General features: G+C 43.8%; 2 protein-coding genes across 10 annotated transcripts in view; one reads left to right on the top strand and one right to left on the bottom strand.

Annotated features, from left to right (window-relative positions):
* The window catches only part of LOC125717086 (complement factor H-like), a 24,576-nt gene extending 11,339 nt beyond the window's left edge, over positions 1-13,237 (top strand). The window contains exons 5-9 of one of the 5 annotated variants that reach the window (XM_048990057.1): positions 8,826-8,867; positions 9,339-9,497; positions 9,596-9,775; positions 9,915-9,938; positions 13,058-13,237. In XM_048990057.1, coding sequence (XP_048846014.1) covers positions 8,826-8,867; positions 9,339-9,497; positions 9,596-9,775; positions 9,915-9,928 — 395 coding nt within the window. In that variant the 3' untranslated portion in view covers positions 9,929-9,938; positions 13,058-13,237. The remainder of the gene's footprint in view (positions 1-8,825; positions 8,868-9,338; positions 9,498-9,595; positions 9,776-9,914; positions 9,939-13,057) is intronic. The other 4 variants (XM_048990055.1, XM_048990052.1, XM_048990056.1 and 1 more) reach the window with 4 other exon arrangements.
* Positions 1-17,698, bottom strand: part of zbtb41 (zinc finger and BTB domain containing 41) — a 21,263-nt gene extending 3,565 nt beyond the window's left edge. Inside the window, exons 1-11 of one of the 5 annotated variants that reach the window (XM_048990043.1) lie at positions 17,578-17,697; positions 15,439-16,623; positions 14,969-15,176; positions 14,674-14,743; positions 14,082-14,229; positions 13,849-13,978; positions 13,351-13,446; positions 13,030-13,136; positions 12,368-12,473; positions 12,160-12,248; positions 11,110-12,062 (exon numbers count right to left, since the gene is read on the bottom strand). In XM_048990043.1, coding sequence (XP_048846000.1) covers positions 11,431-12,062; positions 12,160-12,248; positions 12,368-12,473; positions 13,030-13,136; positions 13,351-13,446; positions 13,849-13,978; positions 14,082-14,229; positions 14,674-14,743; positions 14,969-15,176; positions 15,439-16,600 — 2,748 coding nt within the window. In that variant the 5' untranslated portion in view covers positions 16,601-16,623; positions 17,578-17,697 and the 3' untranslated portion in view covers positions 11,110-11,430. Of the gene's footprint in view, positions 1-11,109; positions 12,063-12,159; positions 12,249-12,367; positions 12,474-13,029; positions 13,137-13,350; positions 13,447-13,848; positions 13,979-14,081; positions 14,230-14,673; positions 14,744-14,968; positions 15,177-15,438; positions 16,624-17,477 lie in introns of those variants that run through there. The other 4 variants (XM_048990046.1, XM_048990047.1, XM_048990044.1 and 1 more) reach the window with 4 other exon arrangements.

Below are 17,698 nucleotides of genomic sequence, written 5' to 3'. Positions count from 1 at the left end.
GGAGAGAAGGAGGGGGAAGGAAGGGGAGCCCCAGCGGGCGACGGGCGGCAGCCGGAGGGGACCGAGAAGGGGCAGAGGAGACAGGGCGAGGGACCCGCGGAGGGGCCAGGGAGGGAGCAGGAGGGAGCACCAGGGAAGGGGACGAGGGAGCTGGAAGGGGCCAGGGCGAAGGCACGGAGGAGGGGGGAGCCGCAGCAGGCGGCGATGTCCGGGGGAGGGCCGGAGGTAGGGGCCCCGCAGGCGACCGAGGAGCCGCCATCGGGGAGCCCGCAGGCGACCGACCAGGACCCGGAGAGGGGAGCGAGGCAGGGCGACGAGGCACCGGAGAGGGACCCGCAGGCGACAGCCGACCCGGAGGGCCAGGACCCGCAGGCGCCAACCGAGCCCCAGCGCAGGCGAGGCAGGGCGAGCCAGGGGGCAGGGCGGGCGGGACCCCAGCCCTGCGTCTGTGTCCCCTCCCTTTACGGGACACAGACATGACCCCAGGTCGGGGTCGAGTTCGCCGGGGCGAAGGAGAAATTGTCACAGGGGGAGAAGGGACAGGAGCGCGGTCAGGAGCTGCAGGTGGCTGCAGTGGGGGCGCCTGGACAGGAACAGGAGCTGGCTGCAGTGGGGGCGCCTGCCCGGGAGCTGCAGCAGGCGGCTGCAGAGGGGGCGCCTGCCCGGGAGCTGCAGCAGGCGGCTGCAGAGGGGGCGCCTGCCCGGGAGCTGGAGCGCGGTCAGGAACAGGAGGTGGCTGCAGTGGGGGCGCCGGCCCGGGAGCTGCAGGTGGCTGCAGTGGGGGCGCCGGCCCGGGAGCTGCAGGTTGCTGCAGTGGGGGCGCCGGCCCGGGAGCTGCAGGTTGCTGCAGTGGGGGCGGCTGCACGGGAGCGGGGTCCGCCGGCAATGGCGGCTGCGCGGGAGCGCAAGCCGCAGGTGGAGGAAGCTGCGCAGATCTACCGGACAGCGGCGATGGCTGCTCCGGCTGCGCAGGTTGCAGAGGCTGGCGCTGCGCTGATAGCGCAGGCAGAACTGGCACGTCCTGGGAGGGGGAGACGGGCGCGGTCCTCTTCGGGACCCGGGGTATCGAGTCCCTTACGGCCCTAATACCTCCCCAATTAGCCAGGTGTTCGGGCCGGTGATTATACCGGTACAGGGGCGGTAGTTCATCCGGAGCGAACGGCTCCAGCTCGGGATACGAGAAAGGAATGTCCTCCTCGTCGCTGCTGGAAGCCCCGACTCTCACCATGAAGTGGACTCCCCTATGGAACGGGTCAGGGACGGAGCCCTGGACGAGCCCCTCTCTCTCGTCCTCAGCGAAAGACCAGGAGTCGGCGAGGGAGCATGTGCCCAGTCGGATGGGCTCAGGCAGGGGCTTCCTTCTCCTCTGCTTCCTCCTTTTCTTCTGGTCTGTCATTCTGTCACGACCGGTCGCGGAGGTAAGCGGCGATCGTGTGGTAGGGCGTGGAAGGAGCAGGCAGGCAAGCGGGATAACGGGAAAACAGGGGTTTAATGAGGTAACGGGGAGCAGGAGACATGTAACGCCACTAACATCAATGACAGACCAAGCAAACTGGGGAGACCAGGACTTAAATACACGGAACAAGGCAGCAGGAAACAAGACACGACTGGGCAGGATCAGGAAATCACACGTGGGTAATTAGGGGGCGTGGCACACACGAGGAGCGGACGAGCCGGGCATGACAGGAACCATACTGATGGATTATTCACTTGTGAACGTCCACACAGAATGTTACACCGTCCAGTCAGCAGCTGTTTACAGGAACATAGTCAACAGTCCACAGCAGCGGACTATGACCTTGCTATTTAGTGAAAGGCTGAAGGCCAGCAGACATATTGTGTGCTTAATAGATTTTTGTTCATTTGTTCCCAGAAGTGATGTTTAACACCTTGTAGCCTTTGCCCGGTGACGGTCTTCGCCAGAGCAGGACTGTGTTTATATTTATTTGTAAATCACCCAGACGTTGTGTCTGGCAAAGTGTGTGTTTGGGCAGGTTGAGGAGCCGATGCCCTTAGATTGACTTATCCTATCAGCACACCGATATGAACCTGTTACAAACTGAATGGTGAAACATCTTTAACCCCCAGCCTGCATCCCGGGAAAACTTAGATAGGCTCATTCACCTAAATACATGATTTTCAAAGGCAGAAGAAAATTGTATGTAGTTTTATTAAGCTGTATTGTTAAAGCTGGACTTGCATGATGTATATGAATTTATGTGAAATCAGTTCCATTTTAATTGTACTTCCTTATATTCAAAATCGAATTGTGATTCCGCACCATGTTTTCAACTGATTTATGAACTGGATTTAATTTTCATGGTCATTCTCGAGTCAGTTGTGCGTAGTGCACATTCCTGTTATGTACTCAAATGGCATACAGGCGTTACAGCAACGAGCCCCTTTTTTCCGCAATTTTATAGTCGACTTTATAGTTTTATATTGCAAAATTGACCTTTTATTATATCGTCAGCATTATTGCATGGTCCAAAGAAAGAGTGTCAATGTGTTTGTCTTCTCTTCTGGCCGATCTCTGTGTGTCTGTGACAAGACAGCAGACAAAAAGTGAAAAAACAGGAACAACATAGAAAATTAAAAGTGGATCAGAGCACTGGTAAACCTACAAACAAGACAGTGAGCTATTTTAGTTACGAAGGGTAACGGGCGCGTGCTAATTAGAGACTTAAGTACTTGATGACAACCTACTTGGCATTACGAAGCTTTCGGAAAAGCCACTTCGGGTTGCTTTGGGCTTGTCTGCTCTCCTGGTGAGTTGCCCTGTTGTTTTCAGGATTTTGACTGATTTCGTCTGTCGTCTGCCTACCTGCCCTATTGCATCCTATTATTTGTTCAATAAATTCCTCATTTTTGACGACCGGGTTGAGAAACTCTCACTATTGTATTACATAATACCCCAAAATAGTTTTCTGCTTGTAACCGATTGTCATTATACATTAATTATTGAGTCGATCCATAAGCAAAAGTAACAGTTCACTCCTGCGAATACAGTTCTGTTTAAACAGCAGTAAATGATTAACCTTTTGGAGTATTTAAGCTTCATTGATTTCACTGGCAGGTGACAGATCAGTGACACATCTTAAGAAGCATTAAATACAAGTTGAATTCGGAATAAAATGGGAGTTATACAATTATGTGCATTCCTTGCACTTTACATTTCATCTCCAGCACTTCAAAGTGGTAAGAGTTCTCCATTTAAGATGTGAGAGACATTGATTGTCCTGTATATATCGTCAAAATTAGGGAATGACAATTTGTGTTATATACTATTATACATTAAAAGAAAATGAAAAGAAACCAGAGTGTTCGGACTTACTCGTTCCGTATTTCATCCTCTGAACAGTATATGGTGAAGACTGTGATCCTCCACCTTTTGTAAAAGATGGATTCATTTTTGGCATACATCAAAAGAAATTCTCTGAGGGTTCAATAGTGACATACGGTTGTCCTGAATCACATGAAATTCAAGGGAATGAAAATAGCGTTTGTCATAATGGAAAATGGAACAGGATGCCTCAGTGTGTAGAGAGTAAGTATTATTTATTAAGTCTTTTGATACTGAACTTCACTTGCGATTAAGTGAAATTTCCCAGTGTGTGTGCAAGTGGGAAAGAGTATGTGGATGCGCTGCAATGGACAGGTATCCCATTAAGGGTGTTCCCTGCAAAATGCTTCAGGACTGGCATAAGCTCCAGACTAACCCTTCACATATCGTCACCCTTTACTGATGGATGGATGGATGGATGGATGGATGGATGGATGGATGGCCATTCAATGAAAACATAATATTCCTGCAGGTGCATGAGAATCCACTCCTTCCCTTTGGGTGTGCAGACAGATGAACGTCTCATATCAAGAAGTTTATCCACAGTTTTGTTGCATTTACTGCTGGCCTGTCATTTCTCACTAAAGATGTCATTTCATGGTTCCTTTGCTGCTGTGTTTATTGCAATGCAAAGGCTAAAATTAGCTGGGCACCACCCGCCACTTTGAGTCATACTGGGATTTATTTTTAAATTATGTCATTGATTTAATACCTATTGTGATTGTTGTTCTATTTGAGTGAGAAACAAAGTAATCATACATCAATGGATGGAAATCATCATTTTTGTAAGTAGATAGATATAACCAGCGGGAAATAAAAGCCGACAATGTTAACATATCCTTATACCATGACAGATGCTGGCTTTTGGACTTTACTTTGGTAACAATCACAGGTGTGAATCGTACGTTTTGGCACGATACGATTCTATTTTGTAAGTAATAGATTCCATATCCGGCGATATCTGAAATGTTACTGCAACCCGATACAATTCAGTTATGTTCAGTAATGCATGATGAATATTTTGAATACAGTGAAACACAAGTTGAGTTTAGTGGAATTAATTTGAATTCAAAAAGATATAACAATAGTTCTAAATGTTTCATTTTAACAGCAGAATATCTTAAACTATATTAAGTGTTTTAAAATTTAAAAAAACTATCAAAAACACAAAACGTGTGCACAGGAAATATTGTCTGGTGTTCGTACTTTAACAACAAAAAATAATTTGGGGATTTGTATGACTTGCTTTGAAAACTTAGGAACATAGTTGTACTAAACTATGTAAAATGTACAGTAATGTGGTCTTCACTCTCTACAAAGGTGAGTCTCTAGATTGCTTTGTGTGAGAGATTTTTTCACAGATTTAGTTTATGAATGGATATTTAGTTGAATCAATTACAGTGTATTATGACCTTATCAATCAATATATCAATTAGAATCGATGAACTGTTACACCGCTAGTAACAATTGCGATGGCCCGTTACCTCCTCGGCCTAAAGAGCATGACATCCATTATTTCCATAAACAGTTTAAAAGATTTCAGTGTCTGCGTGGGATTGCTGACGTTGCTTCCATGCTACTTAGGGATTTCGCCCTCTCTCCTACTCTCTCACATTCTCTTTCTCTCTCCCTCCCTCAATGGGTTGTCGGGTTTGAGTTAACAGTATATAGATTTGTAAGGCATGGCTGTGACCAAGAGCATTCGTTACTAAAGAAAACATCAGACTTATTTAGCAGCAAATGCTACATTCTTATTAACTACACTGAGCAAAAATATAAACGCAACACTCTTGTTTCTGCTCCCATTTTTCATGAGATGGACTTAAAGATCTACAATTCATTCCAGATACACAATATTACCATTTCTCTCAAACATTTCTCACAAATCAGTCTAAATGTGTGATAGTGAGCACTTCTGCTTTGCTGAGATAATCCATCCCACCTCACAGGTGTGCCACATCAAGATGCTGATCTGACATCATGGGTAGTGCACAGGTGTACCTTATACTGCCCACAATAAAAGGCCACCCTGGAATGTGCAGTTTTTTGCTTTATTGGGGGTCTGGGGACTCAGAACCGGTCAGTATCTGGTGTGACCACCATTTGCCTCATGCAATGCAACACATCTTCTTCGCATAGAGTTTATCAGATTGTCAATTGTGGCCTGTGGAATGTTGGTCCACTCCTCTTCAATGGCTGTGCGAAGTTGTTGGATATTAGTGGGAACTGGTACACGCTGTCGTATACGCCGGTCAAGCACATCCCAAACATGCTCAACGGGTGACATGTCCGGTGAGTATGCTGGCCATGCAAGAACTGGGACATTTTCAGCTTCCAAGAACTGTGTACAGATCCTTGCAACATGGGGCCGTGCATTATCTTGCTGAAACCTGAGGTGATGTTCATGGATGTATGGCACAACAATGGGCCTCAGGATCTCATCACGGTATCTCTGTGCATTCAAAATGCCATCAATAAAATGCACCCGTGTTCTTCGTCCATAACAGATGCCTGCCCATACCATAACCCCACCACCACCATGGGCCACTCGATCCACAACATTGACATCAGCAAAGCGCTCACCCACACGACGCCACACACGCTGTCTGCCATCTGCCCTGAACAATGCAAACCGAGATTCATCCGTGAAGAGAACACCTCTCCAACGTGCCAGACGCCATCGAATGTGCGCATTTGCCCACTCAAGTCTGTTACGGCGACGAGCTGGAGTCAGGTCAAGACCCCGATGAGGAGGACGAGCATGCAGTTGAGCTTCCCTGAGACGGTTTCTGACAGTTTGTGCAGAAAGTGTTTGGTTATGCAAACCAATTGTTTCAGCAGCTGTCTGAGTGGCTGGTCTCAGACGATCTTGGAGGTGAACCTGCTGGATGTGGAGGTCCTGGGCTGGTGTGGTTACACGTGGTCTGCGGTTGTGAGGCCGGTTGGATGTACTGCCATATTCTCTGAAACGCCTTTGGAGACGGCTTATGGTTGAGAAATGAACATTCAATGCACGAGCAACAGATCTGGTTGACATTCCTGCTGTCCGCATGCCAATTGCACGCTCCCTCAATGCTTGTGGCATCTGTGGCATTTTGCTGTGAGACAAAACTGCACATTCCAGGGTGGCCTTTTATTGTGGGCAGTATAAGGTACACCTGTGCACTACCCATGATGTCAGATCAGCATCTTGATGTGGCACACCTGTGAGGTGGGATGGATTATCTCAGCAAAGCAGAAGTGCTCACTATCACACATTTAGACTGATTTGTGAGAAATGTTTGAGAGGAATGGTAATATTGTGTATCTGGAATGCATTTTAGATCTTTAAGTCCATCTCATGAAAAATGGGAGCAAAAACAAAAGTGTTGCGTTTATATTTTTGTTCAGTGTAAATAACCCAAATAATCAAAATCTTACAAGATCGCTAATGATAACATTTTCCCCTCCATTTAGGTAAAAAATGTGGAGCTCCTGTAGCAGTTGAACATGCAACCGTGGTTAAACAGAATCAAAAGGAAGTTTCTTATCTGTGTGACGAAGGGTATGAATTGAATGGGAACAGCAAAGTAACCTGTAATAATGGACAATGGACTGCCAGTCCACTTTGTTCACGTGAGTATTGTGGTTGGGTGTACAAACACAAGCAAACAACAGATCTTCGCAGGTCTCAGCCAGGAGAGGCTGGTATATAATAAGTAATACACTTCAACATAAGGCACATTGAAAGATAGGGGTTGGTCAGTCCAGGTCCGGGTCCCTTAATCCATCCCCAGGTTTCTCTGAAAGTTGGGAGGTCAAACAAACTGGTGTTCAGGTTCTCCAGTCTCGAGGGGTCACTTGTCTGAGCAGCGCTGCTCTCCTTGCGAGGAAGCTGACCTTAATGCTGGTCCTTCACTCACTGTTCTGGAAGATCCTTCCAAACGGGTGGCTCCCAAGCATGCTTGAGTAGGGGCGGAGCCTGTATCTGGCTGTTCATCAACACGTTGGTGTTGGGTGGAGCTGTAGGCAAGTGGTGGTCCAGTTATATCCAGTTATTTTGCCAGGAAGATGGCTGTGTAGCCAGAATTTACAAAAAAAAATAAAAAAATAGATCCAGTCAGAGGTGGCCACACAGAGTCTAACATTCTTGAAATAACGTCATCATGGTAAGTGGATAGTACAACCAAATGTTCTGGTTCTGCTCTCCAGAGGAATCACTTCTCATACTGTAGTACACGATTCAATCAGTAACTGGGAAAATGGAAACTTTAAGGCTGTTACATATTAGATGGAATTGTTCTGCTAGTTCCAGCAGACAGGTCAGATTGATACAGTACTGCTCTGTGTCAAAAACTGAAGGATCAAAAATCCTTCTTAGTAGACGAGGATTTCAGTTACTCAGGCTGATTAATGTTACACTTTCCCTAGTTAGCTTTGGACCATGTATTGATAGTTTATAACTATCAAGCATTTTACTCGTTTGTTGTAAATGTGTGTTGTCATTATATAAGTCAGTGTTTGTCTCTTGTATGATTATAGCCACATTCATACCAACATACACACTTGACATATAAGGCGCTGATAGGAAAAATATGTAACTTTTTACGTGAACTTTTTTTTTTTACCATGCCTGATACCATATTAAATTAGTGGGAAATACATGTTTATTGCTTGTTGTTTCTTAATCAAAATGTATATTGTTTTTATATTATTCGTATGAAAGATATGTATGATCTTTCAACAGTCATTTGGTTAAATTAGACATGAGTAAATTCAGGTGATAATCCCAGTAAACAAAGTGAAAGATGTTTCCTTTTCAAAAAAAAAAAAACCCCCATTCTAGTTGTGTGGAACCATTGTCTATGATTCAAATGAGTTCAAAGAATTATATATAAAAACAACTAATGACAAAACATTCATTTAATATGTATTGTATATCAATGTAGAACATATGCTTGACAAAACATTAACTTAATATGCGTTTGACATGCATAAAGGACACACATTTAATATGGATTGTACATTAATGTATGACATATGTTTGAAGGTACATTATGTCATACGTATTTTCCATCAATAAAGACTGAAAGTCTAATGACACATTGTTAATATGACCTGTATATTCATTTTGAGGGTCATATAAAGAGCTTATATGACTTGGGTAAAATGTAGAAGACTCACGTTATTTTTGAAGAACTTTTCCATATGTAAACACTTGATTATAAATGTGATTATACTGAAGTCTTCTGAATAGTTAAAATAATTTATGAATGGAGCAGTGAGGTTCTATTACAGTAGAACACGTAATCTGTCATGATAACTGGGCTACAGGAAACTTGTGATTCATTGCACCTGCAACACGTTTAGGGCAAAATAAGAATGATTTAATTGGAAACAAAATTGATATTTAAAGAACTCTAAATGTTGAATCAACTATGTAAGTTTCACAGGAGGTGCGCTGTACCAGCAATAATCAATCAATATTTATGAAACCCTGTAGGTATCGAAGGAGCACAAGGCAATCCTGAGCCAATTAGACCTGGTGGGTAGTATTTCTTTGACTTTAAGATCACTAAGCTTTTTTTCCAGTACCGTAGTGCCTCTGAATCCGTGGCTGATACATTCCAAGATCTTGCATGGATAACCAAAAGTGAGGGTGATCACGCTCTTTATACCCTTCAAAGGACGAAGGAACAATAGAAAAACTATTACACACAATTTTTTACCAGATCTTGGTAAACCACAGATAACTGAGACTGTGGACATGGGGGACTACTGTACATACAATGTAATGAATCATTGTCATAATGTGTAAACTGCTGTCATTTTGAACATTTACAGCATGAATATTTATATTCTATTTTATTTTTATTTTGTCTTTTGGAGATATTTAATCATCATACAACATCAAAAAGGATATACATTGCTGTGCATTTCCATTAAAATAATAAACAGAAAAAATATTTGATTATTTTTAAAATAGTAATACTATAATAATACATTGTATCATTAGGTCAAGGTTGTGGATCACCTCCAAAGATTGACAATGGCGACGTGATTGAGAATAAGAGAGGGGAAGCGACGTATCAGTGTAACAGATATTATACATTTATGGACAGGAATCATACAATATGTCAAAATGGCCAGTGGCACGACCCTCCAACTTGTTTGCGTGAGTATTGTTCTTTGTCAAAAGAAAGTATATAGTTTTTTTGTTGTTTATTAAACATTTAATCATAATATTGCTAATTGTTTGTCACTTTTTACCAGCTCCGTGTTCAATACCACCAATACCTGCCGAACATAATCTACAGGCTCCGAGTCAGACTAACTATATTCCACAGGGCGAGACTGTTTATATCCTTTGTAGAGCCAGAACTTACAGTCCTGTAATGAGGCGATTCCACGGCACAGGATCCTGTAAGAATGGACAAATGAGCTACACGGGATGTAAGTTCAATGATACTTATGACTGCTGTGAAAAACTGTGCATTGACACACATGATTTATTGGAATAATCGGTAATGATGTACATTAAGTTCACCTCCAAAATGCATTTCTAAGTCATACTCCTAAATTTATTTTTCAGGCATACCATATTAAAACTGAGAAGGTAAGTGTTATATTGCATCGATACAGTTTTAAGCCAAAGTTAATTAATTTATTAAATAACAGGTGATCATATATCCATATACCCATGAATTAAGTAATTTTTTTATTGATAGGGCTGGTCATCGTCAGTAAACTACCATACAGAAGAGCTTTACGATTTGTTCAATTATACATTTTAATTAAGAAATAAAAATAAATATATTTCAAACTTTTCATTCTTTAGGCGGTGATTTCACAAAATAGCAACTATTTAAACAATATATTTTCTATCCCTTTTAGACATTCTATTGAGTGTTTGCAGTTTAAACGTTTTAATTAATATACATCTCATACTCGTTGAAGTGAGTGTAATGTGCTTTGACCTTAAAGTTTTGCAATCCAATTTCTTTGACTAGTAAACTCAAGAAGACAGTGAGAATACTAGGACAACATTCCCTTTTGTGGTTTTACCAAAGTGTTTATGGATTAAACCCACCTTTAATGTAAACTCGATGGTAGCTGGTACCAAACCTCTGAGCAAGATTCCAGAAAAGGTGCAGATTCACTGTGACACATCATTAGCATACTCTAGCACCCCCTGCTGACAGGAATGATCATACAAACTTAACAGCTGTGGAAGCATGAAGTTAAGAATCATTAAGAGCAAAGTGAGGCTGGACTGTGTATAAACCTATGCTATGGGGATAATATAAATTAAAAATACATGAGATGGTTCTATCAGTGTAACGATGACAGGAAATATGCGGCCTGATATATGTCCAGGACAAGGATAATGTTTTATATTACATAGATTTTATAATTCAAAAACAGGGATATTGAAAAAAGCAGGCCTAGAAAATCAAACTCTCACCCAGCATTGAAGAATAATCCAGGAGGTCACAGTGTACCCTGGGCAGGAGTAAATGTATCTAGTCAAACAAGTCAGTGTTTCCCAACCCAACCAAAAGTTTCAGATTTTGCTCCCTCCAAGGTTGCAGAAAAACGTGGACTGTCTGCAAGTCCCAGAGGACCCGGTTGGGACACAGTGTTTTACACTGATTTAAATCTAAAACATTTCGGTGTCCCTGAAAACATCCAGTGCATCTCTACAACCCCGGCACTTTCCAACTGCATTCTGACCCGGTATAATTACGACAACATTCTGCCACAAATACACAGAATACAATCAAAGATCATTTCAATCAATGTTTATTTTTGAGTCATGGAAAAACCCACATTTTACTTTTAAGTACAATTAATGATGCACGATAAACTCAGAAAACTGGTAATGAATCCATTCTTCTGGAAGTATTTCGTTCCCCTTCAAGAATAAAACTGCAGGAATGTGCAGGAATCTTCAAGGAATGTTGGAGACAGATACAGAATGAGGCCAGATTAAAATGACCAGAATCAACCTTTCACTTTCCATAAAGACTATGCTGAAAAAAACACATAAAAACCTGTGTACAGTTGTCAGCACATTTTCATAGCAAAAAGAAACATCTGTACAGCTTTCAATGGCCGTGATCTGCACTTGAGATGTTCTGCACCTGGGCAGCTGCATCCAGTCCAAGTAAAGTACCCAGATAAGAAGGTTCTCTGGGATCGAGGATCTGGTCGCTTCGCACCGGGTGGACGATTGTGGCCGGCTGAGGGGTGAGAGTGTATTTCTCTAAGAAAACGAGATCGGCAGCTGGCTGGTATTCAGCTGTTGGTTGCCCCTCAGACTGAGTCTGGAGGATACCATGGGGGGCGTGGCCACCGAGACCTGATTGGCTGGAGACCTCTGGCATGGGAACTGGAACGAGCGTAACTGGCACGCAGGTGTCGGGGCCCGCCCCCTGGAGGATGGCCTTCCGCTCAGACGGGTACGCCTTGCCGCGTTCGGCCGGATACATCTTATCCTGGTACGACGCGGCGAGGGCACCGGCCTTGTCCTCGCCCGGCTCAGTCGTGGCCGACTCCGCCGCCTTACTCCCGTGGACGTGGTCTGTGTGATACTTCAGCTTGTCTTTCCTCTTGAAGGTGGCACTGCAGTGCGCACAGTTAAAGGGCCGGGCGTCCGAGTGTATCACCATGTGCTTCGTTAATGTCTTCTTTATCCTGAACGTCTGATTGCAGATCTGACACCTGTACGGCTTCTCCCCTTCAGAGTGGAGACAGCGACAGTTAGCGTGACACGGCTGGCCCCTGGTGCCGAAACAGCGTATCCTGTAAAAGGAACCAATCTGTTTCTGCGTTACCTGAATGGGTCCGGAAATGCATCTCCAGGCTGGACTTTCCTTTGAATTCCTTCTTGCAGACTTCACACTGATGCAGTGCTGCCTTGTACCTATTCCGAGGCAAAATTCGGTTTCAGTTGGTTCCTATTTGTGATGCCATTAATAACAGGTCAGCTAAAGTGGAGCAGGACAAAGACGGTCATTTACGAAACGCTGCGGCTTTGCTTACTTCTGCCACACCTTCTCCCCTAGATGAACGCTCCTATAATGCACTGTCAGGTGGTCGTGACGCCTGAAGCACTTGCCGCATTCTTCACATTGATGCGCCTTCTCTCCTGCAGCAAAAATGACGATCGTCTGCCAGTGCATTTGCAAGATGAGAACCACTTTTGCATGCGCGACGCGATTGGCTCATTTTGCCGTCACACTGCATGTACTTAGACCCTCGTACCTTTAATTAAGAATTAATACAAAGGAGATGGCAAACATGCAGGAAGTGCAATTAGATCACATGACATTATGGGACAGCAGATGTAAAGGATGTTACATTATTTTCTGAATATAAATAAGAAACATGCACAGAAAAAATTATTACAGCATGACAGGAAGGAACAGGGCACTTTCCTTGGTATTTTTTCAATTCCTCTTGCGAAGGCTTTGGGCGCACTTGCCTTACAGACTGAATTAAACTTACCCGCCTTTTGCAAAACAGTACATCTTAGCCACATTACAATCAAAAAGAAAGTGTGATTAATGCAAGTCATTTAGATTTAGTCATGGAAGACGGAAAATATACCAAACCCGAGAGAGCCACGTCAGAAGCCAAGTGTTCTGAAGTCACCAGGCTGTTTACCTACGAGATCGGTCATCAATAGAGCAGGATGTATTTACCTGAGTGTATTTTTTTGTGTTTTGTTAGGTGATCATGCCGAATGAAGGTTTTGCCGCATTCGTCACACTCGTACCGCTTGTCATCATGATGGACCCTAAGATGTAGCCTGACAACAAAAAGATTGCTGAGAATTATGAAAAGTTGAAGGTTGCACAGATATGAATGCATGGACGTAATACGTAAATATTAAAGGAAACTCAAACAGCAGATTGTTGTGACTCTGGTCATTAATTTTCTGTTGATTTTTACTTTCAGTTTCCATCAGTCACTCGACCCTTTGTCTTACATAAGCACACACCTGCATGTTCGCCTGAACTCACCTGTACGAGCTTCCATGCCGGAAACTCTGGCCACAAATACTGCAAAGATGAGGTTTCTCTCCACTATGAATCCTCATATGCTCATTTAAAGTAGTTCTAAAAAAAAGTTTTGATAGTTTCAATAAAGACTCAATCAGCTGAATTCCACCCAAAACATTTTTCTCATTACCGGAAGTCCTTTGTTAACATAGCAAATGGTATTGCATTGACCTGAAATACAAGACTTTGGTTCAACTGGCGAAATAATCAATCCGCTGTCATCACCAAGACATATTATGCTAATCTGAGCCACAAATCAAAAGACGACAGAATTTTTTTCGAACTTATCAGAATGTAATTTTCGACGAGACGGCCGACAGCTACAGTACACTATCAGTGACCAGCTGTGAAGGTAACCTAGTTTTACCATCTATAGGATGGCTTTCCTTTTGTAGTACACATGACCATCCATTAGAGGTTGACAAACGTAACTTAAAAGCTTTACAAATACAGCATTACCTTTCTCGTACAGATTTTCCGCAAGTGGAGCAGGTCCATTTTCTTTTCCCGCCATGTGTGCATTCGATGTGACGCTTCCGGTTTCCCGTGTCATTGAACTGTCTGCCGCAAATTTCACAAGGAAATGGTCCTGAAATTAACAAATATTTGACCCTTGTGAAAATGACTCAAATCTCCACCCTCCTTGACTCCTGAACAAACTCTCGTCCGACGTGCAGAAGCACCAGCGTTACCTAAATGGTATTTCTCTTGGTGCTTCAGTCGCGAGAACCTCGACTTGAAATAGTCGTCACAAAATGCGCATTTAAAGGGCCTGTCCTGCGAGTGGAGGATCATGTGCTCTTCCAGGTGTGGCCGACGGGTGAAGGACCTATGGCAGATCTGACCAATTGAACAGCAAGGACACCGTCACGCATTCCGGAACGATGACACACAGCGATCATGGAAAAACCTGCATAGCTACAGCCAGAATGAAAAGCATGCCATAGTCTGCGCTTCAGTTTGGTTTCTCTACTAATGGTCATACAGACAACGCGGCACTGTGCTAATATTACAATACTGTACATCCATTTTTGATCCATGAACGGCCATGGTGTTCTGAAGAACAGCATACAAAAAGCTAGATCCATTTGTTTTCACTCCTAACAAAGAGAGCAAACAGAGAGAGCATGCAAAGTCCACGCACAGAACCAGGGTGGGAATTAAACCCGTAAATCTGGTAGCCGTGCGACGACAGCGACCCAACAATAACCATCTCAAATGCAAACAAAAATGCAAGCTCAAAGCAAAAGACCCTAAACTAAATTATAACATAAAGTCACGCACGTCACATTTCCAAGTTTCACTCTTTCTCTTCTTCATCGAAAGGAACTCTTGAATGTGGTCAGGGTGGAATCTGAAAAAGCAGTAATGTTCAGTGTACAGCGTGGTAATACACAGGCGCGACATTCTGGAAAGGCATCGGATTAGAAAATGAATGCTACACAGTAGGCCAATGGCCAGCACTGGCCATTTTTCTAATTCATTAAAGAGGCTAATGAAGTATAACTGAATCTTATGTACAGACATGCGTTTGTGCAGTGATCCCCTTCGCAGCCCTTTCACAATGAGTGATACCTACCTCCTGACATGCTTTGCTAGTGTCTTCCTGCTGGCGTGTAACTTATTGCAAAACGGGCACCGGTGCTCCTTCTTCTGAAACGGCACTCCGATATTGTGCTTCTTCTTGTGAACAGTGAGGTTGGACTTTGTCGAGTAACACTGGTGACAGACGTCGCACTGAAAGGGTTTCTCCCCCGTGTGAACTCGCGTGTGACTCTCGTATTTTCCTACGCACAGAGATGGAGATGTGAGAGACTGAGCACGTTCTTTGTGTCTAAAGTCTGGCACTGGAATCGTCATGACGCCTACCTTGCAGAATAGTGACTTTTTCGACAAGAAGGAAGGGAGCAAAATTAAGCTCATGCAGGACAGTATTAAAGGTTTTGGAGACTTGAACACTTTTCAAGAACATATAGACCACGACTATCGAAGTTGCCTTTATAGATGTGTATGCAGTAGTTGGAATTCTATAGTTGGCTTAGGACTTACCTGCCCGGTCAAAAGTTTTTTCACATTTAGGACATTTTAGTGTTTTCTTGTTGGAGCTCGTAATTATGAGCGGCATCAGTCCATCTGGATACAACTGCTCCGGGACGTCGGCCCCAAGGCTATCTTCCTCTCCTTCACGCTCATTCTGTTGATTCTTTTCTGGTTCATCCAAGTTTTCATTGTACGGTCTGTCCTCTCCAGTGAACTCACTCCTTCCGTCAGGTTCCCTGCCCTCCTCCTCATCCTGTTCATCCTCCTCCTTTTGCTCATCATTCTCCTCTTCTGTCAGGGTTGACACCTCCTCACTGTTGGACTTGCTCGGGCTAGCCTTGTCAGACATACCCTCACTGTCCTTATCACCCTCCTCGAATTTAGCCGGGCATTTCCTCCTACGCGCAGATCGCCTGGTCACTTGTGGGCCAGCTTTGTGAGAGTTCCACTCTTTTTCCTCCAAACCTTCGGCCATACTGTGACTCCTGGCCAAATGGTTCTCCAAGGACTTCCTGTAGCAAAATATTCGGCTGCAGTGGGTGCACTTGCCCCCGCTCAATACTTTTGAGCTGCTCTCAGAAGGATCTGGCTGGGCCTCCTCCTGTGGTACGTCTGTAGTCACTTCCTGTACCTGGGCTGAAGCTTCCGGAACCTCCTCGCTCGTTAGCAGCCTCACAGCATCCGTCATGTCCAGTAACCTGGCGGCCTCCACCAACATCGGAATCTCTTTCTCAAAGATCACAAATTCTGACGTGTACAAGAACTGAAGCAAGTGACAAAAGGCTGACTCTTCCATGTTGTTCACAGTTACTACGTTCAGATCAGGGCTTCTGCTCAGTCTGCTGTGGAAGTAGCTGCTCCCAAAGGCCACCACCACTTTGTGGGCACTATACCTCTTCCCGTTCACGATAACGACCAAGTCGCAAAACAGTGATGCCTTCTTTCTGTCCTCATTCAGAAATCGAAGGAAGTCACCATTATTCTGAGTTGAAACGAGGTGCATTCTTTGCTGTGAAGTCCCTACAGAAGGCTGCTGAGAATCCTTCAGGTTAGCAGCCAATGGAGCGAAAGGAATTATTGCACTGCAAGGGGCTGTAGATTCCACTAGTGATGCCCTTTCTTTGCACTGCCTGCCACCCAGTAGCTTGGAAAGATTAGCTTTTCTCTTCATACTTGACGATATATCTCACTACCCTGAGAAACAAAACACGAAGATTTTGGTTACTGGTTATCATCATTCAGTTCCTGGATAAATTCCTGTGGAGGAGATGGGAGAGAATCGCACAAAGACAAAAGCAATGGATTTAGAACTCTAGTATTGAAAGTATATGCCTCTTATTTATCGTGTGCAGATCTGCAAATAAGACCCCAAGTACAATTCCTTGCACTTTTAATATATTTTAATATATACAAAGGAGGGTTGCCCCAGCTGGTACCCCATCCAGAGTGTACTCCAGTCTTGCGCCACCACACTGCCTGAAATAGGCTGCCAGCCACCCTTGTGATTCTGACTAGCAAAAGTGGTGAGAGGATGGATGGATCTATTATTAATATTATTATCATTTTACCAGGCAACACCAAATGTTTGACTTAAAATATTTAGTGACCAGTAAGCAAAACTCTATTTTTCATGAGGTATTTGGATTAGCTAGCTACGTACTGTACAGTGATATCGTTCAACTTTTCTTCAAGTGATATGCCACTGGTCACCAAAGCAGGTGAATTCAATATTTCATTTAACAACAATATAATCGTCGTTAAGATTATGAGCTAGCTGTGTCCTTATCAGCGACAACGATGTTTACACGTTATACTTGGCTGTGAAATCGCGATTCCTGCTCCGGTTCTAAGACAATAATTTTATAGAAACTGCTGTCGCCAAGAACCACAATGATGCCATTTACAATTCGCTGCCCTCCTTGCGGACCCCCATTTCAACCCCACGGCCCCCCGTAAGGGGAGAGCACTGACAACCGACTCTTGTAGCCACCAATGGAAATACTAAGTTGAAAGATCGGGGAATATATGTAAGCAACAAATTTTCCTACCTTAATCATTCAAACAAACTAAGCTGTGATAAATGTAACTGTACGATAAATGTTTATTAAAATAAAGAAATTATTTCCTGAATATAACAAAGCACCCCACCTTTCTATTTCCAGCGTATAGCAGACCTCGGAATAAGCTGCCGTACCATTGGCTGTCTCGCTTAACGTCAGCTTTCTGTCCAAATCCATGATTTTGCCACTGTTACGGCATGAAAAATGGT

The sequence above is a fragment of the Brienomyrus brachyistius genome, chromosome 21, assembly GCF_023856365.1.
Source record: "Brienomyrus brachyistius isolate T26 chromosome 21, BBRACH_0.4, whole genome shotgun sequence".
NCBI lineage: Eukaryota > Metazoa > Chordata > Actinopteri > Osteoglossiformes > Mormyridae > Brienomyrus > Brienomyrus brachyistius.
This window is presented reverse-complemented; position numbering and strand designations above follow the sequence as displayed.